Source organism: Protobothrops mucrosquamatus, unplaced genomic scaffold, assembly GCF_001527695.2.
Source record: "Protobothrops mucrosquamatus isolate PMUCROS unplaced genomic scaffold, P.Mucros_1.0 scaffold_84, whole genome shotgun sequence".
Classification (NCBI taxonomy): domain Eukaryota; kingdom Metazoa; phylum Chordata; class Lepidosauria; order Squamata; family Viperidae; genus Protobothrops; species Protobothrops mucrosquamatus.
The window spans coordinates 249,168-265,397 of record NW_015386160.1 but is presented as its reverse complement, the minus strand read 5'-3'; the positions used below and the strand labels follow the sequence as shown (position 1 = coordinate 265,397).

General features: G+C 37.5%; 2 protein-coding genes across 2 annotated transcripts in view; one reads left to right on the top strand and one right to left on the bottom strand.

Moving 5' to 3' along the window:
• Positions 1–3,120: 3,120 nt before the first annotated feature.
• Positions 3,121–8,854, bottom strand: LOC107285931 (vomeronasal type-2 receptor 26-like). Its single transcript, XM_029283786.1, has 5 exons — positions 8,742–8,854; positions 7,679–7,967; positions 5,354–5,581; positions 4,469–4,595; positions 3,121–4,031 (listed from the first exon to the last, which is right to left on the bottom strand). The coding sequence occupies exons 1-5, from the start codon at positions 8,852–8,854 to the stop codon at positions 3,121–3,123; spliced, it is 1,668 nt and encodes a 555-aa protein (XP_029139619.1).
• Positions 8,855–8,914: 60 nt separating this feature from the next.
• LOC114922435 (vomeronasal type-2 receptor 26-like) overlaps positions 8,915–16,230 on the top strand; it is a 14,896-nt gene continuing 7,580 nt past the window's right edge. Inside the window, exons 1-2 of the mRNA XM_029283783.1 lie at positions 8,915–9,012; positions 14,504–14,792. Coding sequence (XP_029139616.1) covers positions 8,915–9,012; positions 14,504–14,792 — 387 coding nt within the window. The remainder of the gene's footprint in view (positions 9,013–14,503; positions 14,793–16,230) is intronic.

Sequence of the window (16,230 nt, the reverse complement as noted above, 5' to 3'; positions counted from 1 at the left end):
ATAGTGAAGGTTATTGATGTTTCCTCCAGCAATTTAAAACCATGTTATTTGTCTTCTAATTTACATTACTTCAATATCCTTTCAGTACAAGATGAATAAATAAGAAGGGAGAATTATCACTCATCACAATCATTATCACAAATATCATGCATTGAGCAGAGAGCAAGAAGCTACAGTAGTTTGGGATAGGGGAAGAAAGAACTGGCTCAGGAGCATATAGAAAGCATGGGATTTAGATATGGTAGTGGAAAATAGAGGGAAAGAAAAAGAAGAAAGACTTTTGAAATTAGGAGGGTGTCAACTATTCCACATAGTCCATTCAGCAAAAAGACTCCTGGGGCAGTTTCATTTTCCAAGAGTACAATTACCTGAGCTGGCATGGATACGGAAGTAGAAAAGCTTTTCCCCTCTTTTCCTGGCCCATTCACAGTCATTTTTTCCCTCCAATTCATTTTTTTTTTGTTTGGGTAATGTACTCTTTGTTTAGTAGACTTTCCCAGCATTTGACCTTGAGGTGATGGTATAGCTGCAGGCTTCGAGTTGGTGCTCTTACATTCCTTTGGCTCTCCTCTCAATACCTCCCTTACATTCCAATCATTGTCTTTCTTCTTTACTTCTTGTCTGGCTATGAGTGGGGTTTGCAAAGAGAGCCAAGCTTCAGACATGACAGAAGGCAATTAAAAAGATTATTCATGAAGAAGTAGTAGAGAAAAACACACGAGGCTTGTTCAACAATTCCAATGAAGCTTATTGGCAGCTGAGGCAATGAAGAACTGGAATTTTACCCCTGTAAACCAGTAGATAAAGAGTTTGGAGAACAAGATCAAGAGGAAGAAAATGCTGGGATGTGAATGAAAGATCTGATTGAAAATCTGATCCATCTAGCTGCATGAATGACATGAGTGAGAGGAATGGAAAGGTGGTATAGAGAGGATTTATTGGGTTGCTAGACTGTTTATTGATTTCAGGTTTCTATAGTACTGTGTTGATACAATTCATGGACTTATAATCACCTTTAGGATTTTAAGGAAAATTGCCACATTTGACCATTACAGGCAGGACATTCGTTTTTCTTCTTGGATGTCCCAGGAAGTAGAAAGTTATCCCAGAGAATTTTACAGATGGGGCAGGCAATCGAGATTCTGGACTCCAACATACTGGAGATATATGCTCAGTGCAAATATCAAATGAAACATCCTGATTTTGATAATTGTAAAGGGAGAGGGAATCACAGTGGACACTTGATGGGACTTCATCTGCAGATGAATCAATGGAGACATACATTTGTGTGACCCATATACTGTATATAATTCCAGTTGAAGTGTTTACTTGGTCCATCAAGTGACCATTCAGGAAAGTGGATTCCTTTTATTTACAAAATTATTGTTGAAATGCTAGGGAGGTCCAGGTGATATGCCACTTTATATACTTTTTAAGATTCTATTTGTTTTAAGGACTGAGCATGAAAGACTTATTTATGTGTCCCCATCAGTTTACAAAACCTAGGAGTTAATCCAAAGCAACAGCCTATTTTTGGAGAAGGTGCAGTTCTTAGAAAACAAAGAAACCTCATAGGCCTACTGTCAAGCTTTAAAGAATTTTTATGCTGTTTCATCCATTACTGCTTCTTAGCTTGCCTACCGACTCAGGGGGATGGGAAGGGTGAATGGAATGTGGACTTCAGATATCGAGCTGCCAGTCTGTGAAAACCAAGGTCTCTTGAAAGTTGTCTTCTGAGAACTAAAGACATTCTCTCATAACAAGAGTCTAACACTTACTTGGATAAAGTGACCTATATGATTAGGGGGAAGAGAAACTTCTATGGTTTTAATATACTGATTTAAGCACCAGTTAACTAGAGCTGGTTTTCCTTTCACCTGTGTCAAAATAAAGTGCTCAATAAAGTTTTGCATTAGAATTGGATTATCTCGGCTATGTTTACTTTGTTGAGTTTGTCAGTCGGAACCTTGACACCTACAGCTTAAAAATGCTCTAAAAGAAATAGATTATGGACCTATGGCAGTCATGGTTGAGGCCAGAATACAGTACAAGACACCATTGATCATGCTTGTAAATGACTTCTGGTAGGCTTGAGTTGGATGTGATGGATCAAACCTGGTCCATAAAATAACAGAATAGCAACCCTTAGATATTGGGGTTGGAATATTGCTATCAGGTCACCCTTACTTCTTCTTTTCATTAAATTAGACATATCCAATTCCAGCAACACTTCTATATATACATTTTAGCCTCCATTCTCCTAATCATCTTTGTTGCTCTTCTCTGCACTCTTTCTAGAATCTAGCTTTTAATGCCATCAGTTATGCTATGGTTTTGGGCTGCCTGAGATAATTGGGACTGGGAAGCACATATCTTCTATGGTTCTCCTTCTCCTTCCACGACTGATTTCAGTTGGTGTACAGAGAGCAATATTGAGTCTTAGGCCTCTGCTTTATGGAGTGCTGAAGGCTTGACTCTCTTCCCACTCCTATTTAACATCCTAAATGTCATAATAACTGTAGTCAAAAATATTGATTGTCTTTTGTTGGAGATAATGATTCTGACATCTGGCCTGAATATAGGAAGGGGATTTATCCATATCAGCTTGGAGAAAAAGGAGAGGAATACTTATATTCCCTTTTTTTAAAAACTGTTCAGTTCAGAAATTCTAATAGAAGATGACACTGGGGTGGATGCAGGGATTGAGCTATTCTGCAATGTGGGGATCCTCCTACACTCATGGTTCCTACTCAAGGAACAGGTGGCAGTCATGGCTAAAGAAGCATTTGCACAGATTCATCTGGTGCACTAATTGTGCCCCTTCCTTGACCAAGAAGCCTTGATCTGCAAAATATTTCTCTTACTCTTAACATTGACACTACTTCTCTTCAGTGTGATGATCCACAGGACATGCCGGTTAAGGAACATATTTCCCATACCGGAAACATTTGCATGGTCAATCCAGTTGGATTTTCTTCTCAACTAAACAGTTTGGCATGATAGAAATACTTGCATTCCAGGCATCTCAAGAATCAGACATATTAGAACACATAAAAAGAATTTTATTTCCAAACTATTTTATTTTATATTAGTAATTATTTAGAAAAAAAGTACTATTAATCAATACCTCTCAAAGTTTTTCATCCTTAAGTGCTGCTTGGTATTCATGTGAGGGTTCAGAATAATGATGTAGCATTTGGGAACAAAAATGCAGACCAGTAAACCTAAGCTGGAGGCCAGGATGGAAAAAATCTGCACAGCCACCATATATTTTCCTTTAGTGCTCAGGTAGGTGGGGACAAAGGAGATCCAAACACTGCAGAAAACCAACATGCTGAAGGTGATCCACTTGGCTTCGTTGAAAGTCCCCGGCAGTTTTCGGGCTAGGAAAGCCACTAAGAAGCAGATGGTAGCCAAAAAGCCCAGGTAGCCCAGTGTGGTATAGAACATGGTGACAGATCCTTCATTGCATTTTAGAAGAATCTGTCCTGGTTGGGAATGCAGATCAGAATCTGGGAAGGGAGGAGAGATTCCCAGCCATATGATACATATACCAATCTGAGTACCAGTGTAAAATAAGACAATCGAATTGGGAAGACTTTTCCCCAGCCATTTCCTCATCCTGCTGGCTGGCATTGTGGCCAGAAATGCTACCACCACCATGACAGTCTTTGCTAGCAAAGAAGACACTGCCATTGAAAAGACAACACTGAAGGCGGTTTGTTGAAGGAGACAGGTCACTTTCTTGGGGTGACCAATGAATAGAAGGGAGGTTAAGAAGGACAGAAGAAGAGAGACTAAAAGAATATATGTGATGTCCCGGTTGTTGGCTCTGACTATAGGAGTTTCTCGGTTTTTAATAAAGATTCCCAGGACAAAGGCAGTGGTAAAAGACAAAAAAGAGGCAATCAGAGCCAGACTGAAACCTAATGTTTCTTGATAAGACAAGAAACTAAAAACCTTGGGGACACATTGATCTCCATTCTTATTGGAATGCTGCTCATCTGGACATTTTTCACAGTGGGCTCCATCTGAGAAATGTAAGTAATTGCTGTGTAAGTAATGAATCCAGTAATGTTTAACACATCATAACTTATTTACCAAAAAAAGGCAGTGAACATTAGTTATTTATCCTAGGTTCCCTGTTTGTCATGCTGCCAATTCTGAACCTAAATGATTTCTATGTTTTGCCTAAACATATATTTCCTATATTTGTCTTATGCTGATAGAACATACTTCAATAATCACAAGAAAGACCAGATACCTAGTCTTAGGAAGACGTATCTGCATCCACAATTATCTGGATCATGGGGCATTTTGAGAGAGAAATAGTTTGATAGGTCACAAGTAGGTTATGTCTTTCAGCAGGTGGCAGGATTTGACAAACTTGATTCAGTTTGTGAGCTAAGCAGGGTCAGGTTTGGTTTATACTTGAATGGGATGTCTTCTTTGGTCTTGAGCCACCCACCTTCCTGTCTGGAAATTGTTCCTTCAATGCATGGAGAGCAGTCATAGCAGCAAATCGGTGCTCCCTCTCTCATCACCTTGCTGTATCCTGGGAGACAACTTTCAGTACACCTAGAAAAAGGTGCCTTCTAAACATAAAATTGGAGAAGTATAAAAATTAAGGTATTGCTTATGAAAATAATTCAGAAGATTCCAATTTAGAAAACTCAAGCATGTAATTTTAATGTTTCTTTCAAAATACAATGAAAATACTTTTGTCACAAAGTCATTGAAAATACCATCCTTTTCCCCCAAAAGCTTGAATTTCAACATGATTTTTAGAATAGAATAGAGCTGGAAGGGACCTTGGAGGTCTTCTAGTCCAGCCCCCTGCTCAAGCAGGAGAACCTATTCCATTTTGTCCCAAAGTCCACTCAAAGTTCAGATGGAACTCTGAACATATGCTATGGATACCACATCTCATCATCTTCGGCATGATTGGCCAACAATAAAAAAAAGGGGGAGTGTAATACAAAGCAGGGAATGCAAAAGGTTGCTTGCTCCTATCTCAGCAATTGCTAAGACAACATCCACTATAACTTGTTGTATCTCTGCCCACATCTGTCTCCTGTATTCAAGTCTTAAAGCAGGATCCAGCATGGAAGAAGCCACCTGCCTTAAAATGGCTTTATTGGCCTGCTTAACTTCCTTATATACAAGTAGTATTGGACTAACCAACCATATAATTTCCATCCTGCCCAAGAACAATTCTGGCACCCACACACTTAACAATAGGGATTTTGTGAGTCCTTCAACCCGGATCCTCTATCAGAGTGGCAAGACTTCAGTTTCAATCTATAGGAGCAGATAAATAATACAATGACAACAATAATCACAACTCAGCCACCTGGTTAAATGATGTTGGCCATTTGATGGCACTCTGATTGATGGAGATCTTAACTTCTGAAGAGGCCTCTCTTTGTATATTCCCAATTTTCACTCCAACAGTAGACTTGTTGGGAAACATTGCCCAGTTTATGATATCCAAGTTAGCAACAGGATTTCCATCCTCATCCAAATAAATATTATCCACGGACAGATTGTAAAGCTGAAAGTTTCTTAGGAAAGGATGAAGCTAAAATGACAGACATTACCTTATGTCTGTCATTTTCAAAGACAGAGTAGAGTCAAAATTCAAAATAAACTGCTTCAACTCAATGCCTCTGTCTGCAAATGTTGGCAAAAAGAATCCAAGTAAGGGTTAACTCTTTATCACTCTGGCCTGATCCCTTTTATGAAGTTGCTAGTCTCAGATCACAACATATTTTGACCAGCTATCCGACTCTGGGTAAGCTGGGCATCTCACTACGTCTGGTTCCCCAATAGTGATCTAAAGTGCCAACCATCTTTGGTGATAGATTTGGCTAAAACACCAATATCCCAAATTTCTTTGCCTGGAAGTTTGACTCTACTCTGTTTTTGAATCATCTTCAGCAACCTGATGCTGAATTATTCTATCTTTGCTGGTAGGTTTGCCAATGCAATCTTTCCACTTCATCTCTGTTACCTAACTTTCCCTTCTTCGTCCTCTGCTTGGAGATTGTTCTTCATCCCCTTGTTTATGTCATCTGAAACAAAACCCTCTCCCCCACATCAATTCTCTGTATTATAAGAAGGAAGAGAACTTCAGCAATTGACCTGGTTGTTCCCTGAAGATATTGAGAAGAGGGACAGATTTGAGATGTCCAGATCTTCACAGAAGACAAAGTCAAGGTTGGATGATCAAGGAAAATTTGAAGATTATTGTGACATCCTGGTGGCTATTTAATCTATAGATGTGGAATGGGACTCTCTATTGAGGCATCATTCCTTTTTCTTATAGCATCCTAAACCAGCACAAGTATTCAGTTTAAAAGATGCAGACATAGGAAATCTCCCTCTCTCATTCTTCTCACCCTACATAGAACACACATGAAAAACTGGGAAACTGTACAGCACTCCACCCCATGTCCTGGTCATTTCTTTCCCATCATGAAACTGAAGAATTGAATGGTTTGTCACTAGAACTTTAAATAAGGAAAATCTTACCTGCCATGGCTGTACTACCTGAGATACCAGATGATTGCCAACCTGCATCCTTCTCCAACTCAGGTGAGAAGAAAAGACAAGATGAAGGATCCAGGAGACAGCCTGGATTGCAGTGGAAATACTGTGGCCATCCTCAGACAAAATGTCTGCAACCACATCATGGGATGGGATTTCCCAGTTCTCTTTTTCTGTGCATCTTCCCCAAATTCTCTTTGACAACTTTGGGCTTGAATAGGAACACTGAAATGCTGTCTTCACAAATGTTTTTAGAATAGAGAAATATGCATTTAAATCATAGGTTTGTGTCCTTTTGTTTGTCTGGGTTAAGAAGGATAACAAGAAGTGTTTATGCTGGAGATTAACAAATTGATAAAAATATCTCACACCTATGTCTGTCAAAGCTGTTGTAATCCACACTTTCTTTCCAAATATTTCATTAGTCTTTTCAATATCATGTATTATTATTGTTAGTATAAATGAGGCCTGAAAATCTAATTGACAAACAATAACATTTGCTTGGTTGTTGCTAAAATATTGAAGAAGGGCCTTTGTTTTCTTTTTATTTAACACAGGGAGGATTTCTGAGAATGCAACACAGATTCCTTTCTTGGTAGCCACAACTGTAAAAGTTCTTCTGAACTTTTCTCCATTTTCATTGTCTGGAGCAGCAAGGCCGATCCACATCCATTGGAAATGGAGGAGAAGTTTGACAATCGCCAAGTGAGGAGGTTCTTGTTTTGGACTCATCCGGTAGAAAAAAGGGAAATGATGTTTCTGTTCAGGAATGTGGCTGATGACCCCATAGTTGATCTATGATGAAACAGAAAAGATGAGTGTTTATCTAGCTCTTAGGAACAAATATGAGTGCTTAATTTAAAGTTATTTCCAAGTGCAAAGGTATGCTTTTCATGTGTCATTGAGAACCCTACAGTTAATATATGGATAGTCTGAATCCAGTTCAGCACTATAGTTGAAGTATGGATAGTCTGAATCTATTTCAGCAGTAAAAAAGGGGAGCTCTGCAAAATCAATCTATCTTTCAAAAGCTATGCTGTAAACTGACCCCAGACTGAAGAAAAAAATATTTAGGTGTATAGTGGAAAAGTATTATTTTTAAAAATGTACCTTGAACTTTCATTCATACCTGAGGCATTTTGTAGATGCTCAGCATGCCTGAAAGATGACTGAAGAGATCAGAATCAGTCCCTTCAAGCACAGCCAACAGATTTTTTGGTCTTCCACAACTGTAGTTTGGGACATTCTCCTGTCCCATGGATAGCAAATCCATAATGGAATCATATGTTATCCTTGCATTGAAAAGTATCTCATAAATGTTGTAGCCCAGGGTGATGTTTGGTAAGAGCCTTGGATTCTGGTTGATCTCATGAATGGCAAAGACAAAGGGTAGGATATGAACAAAACTCACAAACTTACTGCAAGATAAAATATATTAATAGATCTTCATTTTTTATATGAATTTTTATCTTCGGCTCATAAAAGCATATCTTTTGGGGGGTAACCTTTTAAGGGAATCTATGAATCATCAGCTACTGGTATATTTCTATCTTTTACATGAACAGTTGAAATCTATTCTGAAGTCAATGGAAGAGTGATGGGAAGGGTCATTCTAAAAACTCATCTGGGTCATCTCATGAAGGGCTGAGGAGGTTAATAGGTTATGAGATCCTCACTCTCACTACATTGCAATGTAGGAAATATAGTCAGATGTTTATTGCTGTAAATTGGCCCATGATTTAATATGCAAAATAAATCTATAAGTGAACAGTTGAGGGCTATGTCCAGGAGGGGAGAGAGAGAGAGAGAGAGAGAGAGAGAGAGAGAGAGAGAGAGAGAGAGAGAGAGAGAGAGAGACTGAAGTGTATCATAGACAACATTGTAGGGAATAAGAAGATATGGTGAAAAGGGTCTCCTCTTCGCCTTCAGCTAGGTGACTCTCACTGGCATCAGTCAGAGTCATGTTGTGAAGAACCAAGCTCCATCTACCCTACAACTACCGTATTTTGTGAGAGTGACAGTGGCTCTCAGGAGTTAAAAAACCTGTCAAAATGCATGATATGCCTTAAATAGAATAAGTGTTTTCTTTAAAGCACATGGGGAGGAAAAAAAGGTGACAGTGATATTGTACTAGGAAGTGGGAATCTGTACTAAAAAGAAGATGATCATATTCAGTGCACATCAGTAATTACCTTACAAATTTGTTGGTGGGAGGCATGAAGAAACTATATGGTTGAACTACAGAACTGGATGTAGATATGATTCCACTAATCAGATAATCTCCTGGAATGTAATAATTTAACATGTACTTTTCCCCTTCTAACACATTCAGTTGACATCTGATCATCAGTGCTGCACAGGGAAAATGGGACACCAGGAAAAGCAGCAGCAGCAGCATTTCCCATACCAGGAGGGAAACCTGCTATACTCTTTGAGAGAGAAGCCAGTGTCTTTGGTCTCAGAGTAGGAGAAGCAATATTCTCTCACCAAAGATGAGAGACATCCTGACAGCAAAAATGGAAAGAGAAGCATAAAATGTCATGCTAGTATAGGGCCCTGGTTACATAAATCCCATCTGACATTCTTGAAGGGATGGAATTATTTTCAGAATTTTTATATGAAAAGTTACCAAATATTTGTTAAGTACTGTTGAAGGGAAATAGTTAAGTATTCTCAGTTTGCTTTCTTAGGAGGTGAATTCCAGGGGATTTTCTGGAAGTAGAATAAATCACCATCATTTTGTTAATCATAAAGAGAGAATTGATCACAGTGGGTTCTCTATAAGAAATCTCTGTGACCCAGGGGCATAGTTGCAACTTAAGTGTTTATGTGTTCCCTCAAGGGACTGGTTCTGGAAAGCTTGACTGCTTCTTACTCACCAAAGTGATTCCTTGAAATACTAAATGTTGCAATATGCTAAGACAAGTGAACAGTTTTTAACTAGCCACTGAAAACATTAAATTCTTTGCTACCTACTTCTGGTATGGATGAGGCCTCTTCCTGTATTTAGGACAACTCCCTGGAATATCTGTGTTCAGGAGGTGATATTTTAGTCTAATTATCGGATTAGACTAAAATATCATCTTTAAATACCTCATTTTTTTGAATTCTGCAAAAACAAAACAAAACCAGTCACATTGATGTGTGTAGTCACCATGAAGGCCTGGCCCATTACAGAAATATTATGTGTTATGACAAGATATAAAATTATTTAACTTAATTTAGAAAAAAAGATAAAACTCTGGCTTATGCTTATGTAATTGTCTAGAAACAGTATGGAAGAACTTTGTCTCTCTCCAATATGTTTTTCTCAACTTCCTAGTCTAGCATGTAGCCCTAGTCTTTTCTGCTAACATCCTTTCAAGTAGTCACCATGCTTGCTTCTGACAAATCAGTATTTCATCTTCTGGGGTAGCTAAAGTACTACTAATTACTTGAGTACTCACAAAATTGTTCCACTAAGGAAGAACCTGAACTATTATTAGACCAATGTGAACTGCTTTGTCTTGGATCTCCCCAAATTTTCTGTGTGCAAAATCTAAACCTAACCTTTTGAAGATTGCATGGTGGTACACATTGTTGTCAATGTCATAGGGCTGAAAAGACAATGGTTTTTTTCTGTTTCACCCTTCAGCTTCCATTTAACAGCATGCTTCATAGCACTTCATGGCTATTGCCCATTGATCATTTTTGACTCCATAAATATTTCTTTATCTATTTTACAACCATGCAACTTAGGCCTTGACCAAGTACAGTAAAAATATATTTTGAAATATAGTCACAACTCGACCCATTATGTTTTGGCAGCTCATTAACTCCTATATATAAATCAGAACATCAGATTCATTTTCTTCTGTGAAGCAATTGACTATTTTCAGGGTTGATACAGACAAGATATGTAACTAAGTTACTACTTAATTTATGTTTCATCACATGTTTTAGAGGAGGTTTCTAGATGCAATGAGTAGTGGTCTCATTAGTTGATACTAATTAGATGTATTTAGACCTGGTCTATGGGGTTACCTTCTCAGATTTTCTTAACTCCTTCACCTTCAGCCATTGTTGATATTGCACCAAATTAGCACCATCTTTTAGTCCCCTACTAGGAAATCTATGTAACTGGCAGCAAAAAGGATCACATCATAAACAAGTCAGTAAAAGGCCAGTATACACTCAGTGTTGGAATGGTGAAAACATACCTACAAATGATATGATTATATACAAAATTATTGAATGCGCAGAAATGAATAAACTTACGCTAGAATTAAAAGACAAGGAGGCAACAGAATTTTATGAAATATGAAACAAATGTTATGATTGGCTAGAACAAAGAAAGAAAAAGACATGATTACTAATGTAAATAAATTGTAAATAATATATATGAGATGTATAACACAGTTTTGTTAAGGGGAAAAATGTATTTTTCAGTTTTATTTTTGTTGTATAGTGAAAAAAGGAAAAATAAAAATGAAAATAAAAATGAAAATAAAAAAGGCCATTTTTCAGATTAACGCACTAATGGCAAGCCAATGCAAATTAAGCAAAACACAAAATAAAATCCAAGGCATCGCAGCAGCATCCAGGAAATTTTTACCAGATCTTATCTCTAATCTTGAAGAATAATAATAATAATAATAATAATAATAATAATAATAATAATAATAATAATAATAATAATAATAATAATAATAATAATAATAATAATAATAATAAAGTTGGAAGGGACCTTGGAGGTCATCGAGTCCAACCCCCTGCTCAGGTAGGAACCCTACACCATTTCAGACAAATGACTGTCCATCTCTTCTTAAAAACTTCCAGTGTTGGAGCATTCACCGCTTTTGGAGGCAGGTTGTTCCACTGGTTAATTGTTCTAACTGTCAGGAAGTTTCTCCTTAGTTCTAGGTTGCTTCTCTCCTTGATTAGTTTCCATCCATTGCTTCTTGTCCTGCTTTCAGGAGCTTTTGAAAATAGCTTGACTCCTTCTTCTTTGTGGCAGCCCCTGAGATATTGGAACACTGCTATCATGTCCCCCCTCATCCTTCTCTTCGTTAAACTAGACATACCCAATTCCAGCAACCATTCCTTATATCTTCCCTATTTAAATATCTTCCCTATTTAAAAAGATAGAGGTAAACTTTTAACAGGGGCTTCTGATGAGGTTTTTTTTTTTTTTACAACTTATGAAGATAATCATTCTGGAATATCCAACCTTCTTTGAGGAAGATTATCTCATTCACAATAGAGAGAATAATAAGAAATTCTAATGTCCCTACTGACTAGTGAAAAAGTGTTTAATTGTTTTAACACATTGCAGAATTTAGAATCAGGAATAAGTTTGCGGAGTAAAAGGCAAACTTCTCTGAAGTGTTCCCTTCCTGACTCTTAAACTAGAACTATACCCTTGAGTTATGCAAAATTGGTTTTTTTCCCAACTGCATAGCTGTTACAACAACTGTTCCCAATTCCCCTTCTAATTATCAAAATTATCGTTATTTATTCTATTTTAAACAAAGTTTATGGGATTCCCATCACTACCATTTGTTGTAAACTGATGTGATGGAAATGGTATATACAACAATTGAAAATCTGACATGGTATCCAACTTGGGCTCTGCTGAAAGCAGGATGTGATAGAATTGGGCAGGGACTTTGCCAGTCTGAAATTGCAGATTTGTCTACCTTGATATGGGGCCAAGCTGGACCATCTTCACTGCAGTTGTGCTCTTTTGTGAGCATTGAGGTCCAACTCTGTGCCAAAGACAGAACTATAGGAAGAATCTCCATCAATACATGTTAAATGCTGCTGCTGCAAATACAGTTTTTTCTGCTTCAACTTCTGTCCAAATTTCCTTGTGCCACAATGCTGATAAAGTGTTCATTGAAAGTGATAATAGAAGAAAAAAAGGAGTTTAATTACTACAAGCCAGGATACTACCTGATTAGTGGAATAACATCAGGAATGATTTCTCAACTATATCCATATGTTTTCTCCAAGCCACCAACCCACCGATTGAAAATGTAATTTTCTCCATGTACAGGATTCTGATGATTTTACATGTTCTAATGCATTTTTTCTAGGAATACTTTCCATTCCCCAATTCCTCACCTTGAGAAAGGCAGGTTATTATTTTCTCCCAATTTGCTTTAGGAAAAGGCTTCTAAAGCACATCCCTCCCTCCCTCCCTTGCTCCCTCGCTCCCTCGCTCCATCCATCCATCCATCCATCCATCCATCCATCCATCCATCCATTATCTATCTATCTATCTATCTATCTATCTATCTATCTATCTATCTATCTATCTATCTATCTATCTATCTATCTATCTATCTATCTATCTATCTATCTATCTATCTATCGTGGTGCAGTGGTTAGAATGCTGAACTGCAGGTTACTTCTGCTGACTGCCAGCTGCCAGCAGTTCGGCAGTTGAGTCTCACTGCCTCAAAGTTGACTCAACATTCCATCCTTTTGAGGTCAGTAAAATGAGGACCCAGATTGTTGGGGGTGCAATATGCTGACTCTGTAAGCACTTAGAGAGGGCTGTAAAGCACTGTGAAATGGTATATAAGTTTAAGTGCTACTGCTATGATGATTTTGCAAAAGTTAAGATGCAAAGTTCCTTTTAAGTTTCTCCACAAAAGTCAGCCTCAGCACTGGGCAGTCCTGGCAAAACTCTCCCAGGATGACTTTTGTCTAAGTGGGCTTCTGCCCCCCAAAATTATTACTGTGGAGAGTCAGCAAATATTTATTTTTATTTATAAATCAGACATATATAATGGCACAGTCAAGTGACCCAATATTTTTGAGTAGAAGGAGACCTCTTAAGACTGTTTCCCACCATCTCCTCTTTTATATCTCTGCTCTATCCTTCCTTCATCTTTTTCCAAGCTTTCATTCCAACCAATGTCTTTTACATGTTTTCCAAGCTTTTATGACTCCCATTTCACCCTTTGTTTAAATAAAGGAATACCTTTTGAAAACCAAATTCAAGCAGAATAGAGACATAATAAGCTAATGGTTTGGCTGAAGAGGATCACATTAAAGATTCTTCAATATAGTGCAATAACTCCAAAGCCATCAATATCCTGTAGCAAAACAATCTCTTGGACTAAAGGTGGCTTGTTGAGAAGTGGACCATATCCAGATGAGTAATATGCTACACTTGCTCAAGAGCTAAAACACCACTTGAATCCAGAATTAGTCACCTCCTGGGTAGTATAATGGGAAGAAATAATATAATACAATGATGACATATCCCCCTTTTAGCATTCTGGAAGACTATGAAGATCTGGTTCTTTTCCCAAGCACTGGGATGGGGGATTGAGCTGTGATTGAGATGTCTGGATTGACCTTTGAGGAGAAGGGTATTTCCTTTTAACTATTATGGATTGTTGTGAGACTCCTAGAGTCATAGGTAGCCCTGTAAGACCTGTAAATAAAATAAACAAATGTTTGGTTTTGCAAAAGTTTATTTAAACAGACTGAAGCAATTACAGTACTAAGAAACTTCTCCACTTTCTTTTACTAGTTTCCCCAACTGAGTTAGTGAATGTATATGGATTATTTTCCCAATTTTACCCCGCTCCCCCAAGTCATAACTTGGAGAAAATTATAGTTAGGATCAGCTCTGGTGATTTTCGTAGGATTCCTCTGATCCTGATATAACAAGTTCACCATAACTCTTTGGTGTTTGTTTTGGGAAGAAGCTTCTGTTGGGATCAATTGGAGTGTTGCTCTAATAGAAATCTCCAAAGATTTCTATCACATGGAAAAGGCAAAAAAAAAATGATTCAAGGGTTTCCAATTTTTTAACTGAGCGATGAATGTCTGATTAGTTTTCCAGCATTGCACTATATAGATACAAATATATAGATGCAAATATAGCATACTTTTATGAATTGATAAATGAAATCTAAATTAAAATGATGAACTCTGAATATCTGTTATGTTGCAGTGAGTTGACCAGCTTCTACCATATCCTGCCCTTTCTTTTGACTGTTCGTGAGATCAACCAGAATCCAAAGCTCTTACCCAACATCACCCTGGGCTACAACATCTATGAGAACTTTTTTAATGCAAGAATACTATATGAGGGCATGCTGGATTTGCTGTCTACAGGGCAGGAGAATGTCCCAAACTACAGATGTGGAAGACAAAGAAACCTGCTGGCAGTTCTTGAAGTGATAGATTCTGAACGGTTTGATCATCTTTCTGCTGTCTTTAGCATCTATAAAATTCCACAGGTACAAATCTAAAAGGGACTTAATTCTAGATTAGCTCAGAAAACAGTACTCATATATATCACCAAATAAATTTAAAGGCAGAGAGTAGTTACTAAAAGACCTGAAAGAACTTTATTTTCACAAAGTACTTTTTTTTTTTTACTTCATTCCACAACATGGCTTGGAAACTAAGCCTTGGCTTTGGAACTTATCCTCTTCCACTACTGAAGAACTTTTCTTCAAAGGAGCAAAATAGCAAGTAGATGGACTCTTAGTAGAATGTTTATTAAAGTTGGGCAAAAGATGAAGAAATGTTAATACACACAAATGCTTGAAGAAAAGAAGAGGTGGATTGTGGCCTGTTGCAAGAATGAGTGTTTGTTGAAAAGCCTAAACTAGGTGTACAAAACAGTGTACTTTTGTCCACTTTGGTAAATGAAACTGTGAGTGGAGTTTCTCACAAATATATTAAAATGAGTTGTAGGCCATGGCTGTTGGGAATTTTGTAAGAAGGATATGTCAAACCAGAAGAAAGAAAGTCAAGAATGTGTGAGTGCTGAATAAGTTTATGTATGTTAATGCAGCACTGAATCACTCTCATAGGAAATTCCTTATTTTTTTAAAAAAACCAAAAGTATTGTCTGAAGATCAAATCACAAAATAAAGATATGAAGGAAATGTGAATGGGTCAAGGAAGACCATGGAACAACTTATAACACATCCAGACAGCAGCTTTAACATGCTTCCATTTGTCCTCATGACAATCCAAAGGATGTCATCATAAACATATTTTCTCATATAATGAACTAGAGCTTATCACAATGCCAGTATCCTTGGGTTCTTTAGAATGAGGTTATTAAACATGCCCCTGCAAATCAGATGTCTGAGTCTATTATTACTAACCAATTAAACAGTTTAGTAATACATTTTTGAAATGAGGAGTCCTTGGTACTCTCTGAGTGTGGTTGTTTTCATTATCAATGCACTGATGATGTTACCTAGTTTGGGTAATGAAACATCTGCAAGAAAACAACCAAGCTCAGAGAGCACCAACTATCCCTCATTTCAACTCTGAACTCTAAATATGCTCCTTTATTGGTAAATTTTTGAAATCAATTATATAAAAATAATGAAATAATATTCAAACAATAAATTTGATGGGGTGGGATATACAAAACAATATTTCAATTCATATAAAGTAATCAAATAAGGAGTAATAATCTATGAGAAATAAACATGTTTGTCTATTCAATGAAAGGAAAAAAATCCATAAGAAGTAGCATCATATGGACTGGGATTGGAGTTTAGGCCAGTTCTGAAGCTGAAATTCTGGATTTAGCCATAACTAACAATCTGAATGGGATTCTCTCTCCCTCCCTCCCTCCCTCCCTCCCTCTCTCTCTCTCTCTCTCTCTCTCTCTCTCTCTCTCTCTCTCTCTCTCTCTCTCTCTCTCTCTCT

Excerpts from the sequence above, each read along its gene's own strand:
- LOC107285931 (XM_029283786.1), bottom strand. The coding sequence starts at position 8,854 with ATGTTAAATTATTACATTCCAGGAGATTATCTGATTAGTGGAATCATA. Across the intron at positions 7,968-8,741 it reads CCCACCAACAAATTTGTAAG|TAAGTTTGTGAGTTTTGTTC; the intron begins GTAATTACTGAT and ends TTTATCTTGCAG. Across the intron at positions 4,032-4,468 it reads AACAATTTCCAGACAGGAAG|ATGGAGCCCACTGTGAAAAA; the intron begins GTGGGTGGCTCA and ends TACATTTCTCAG.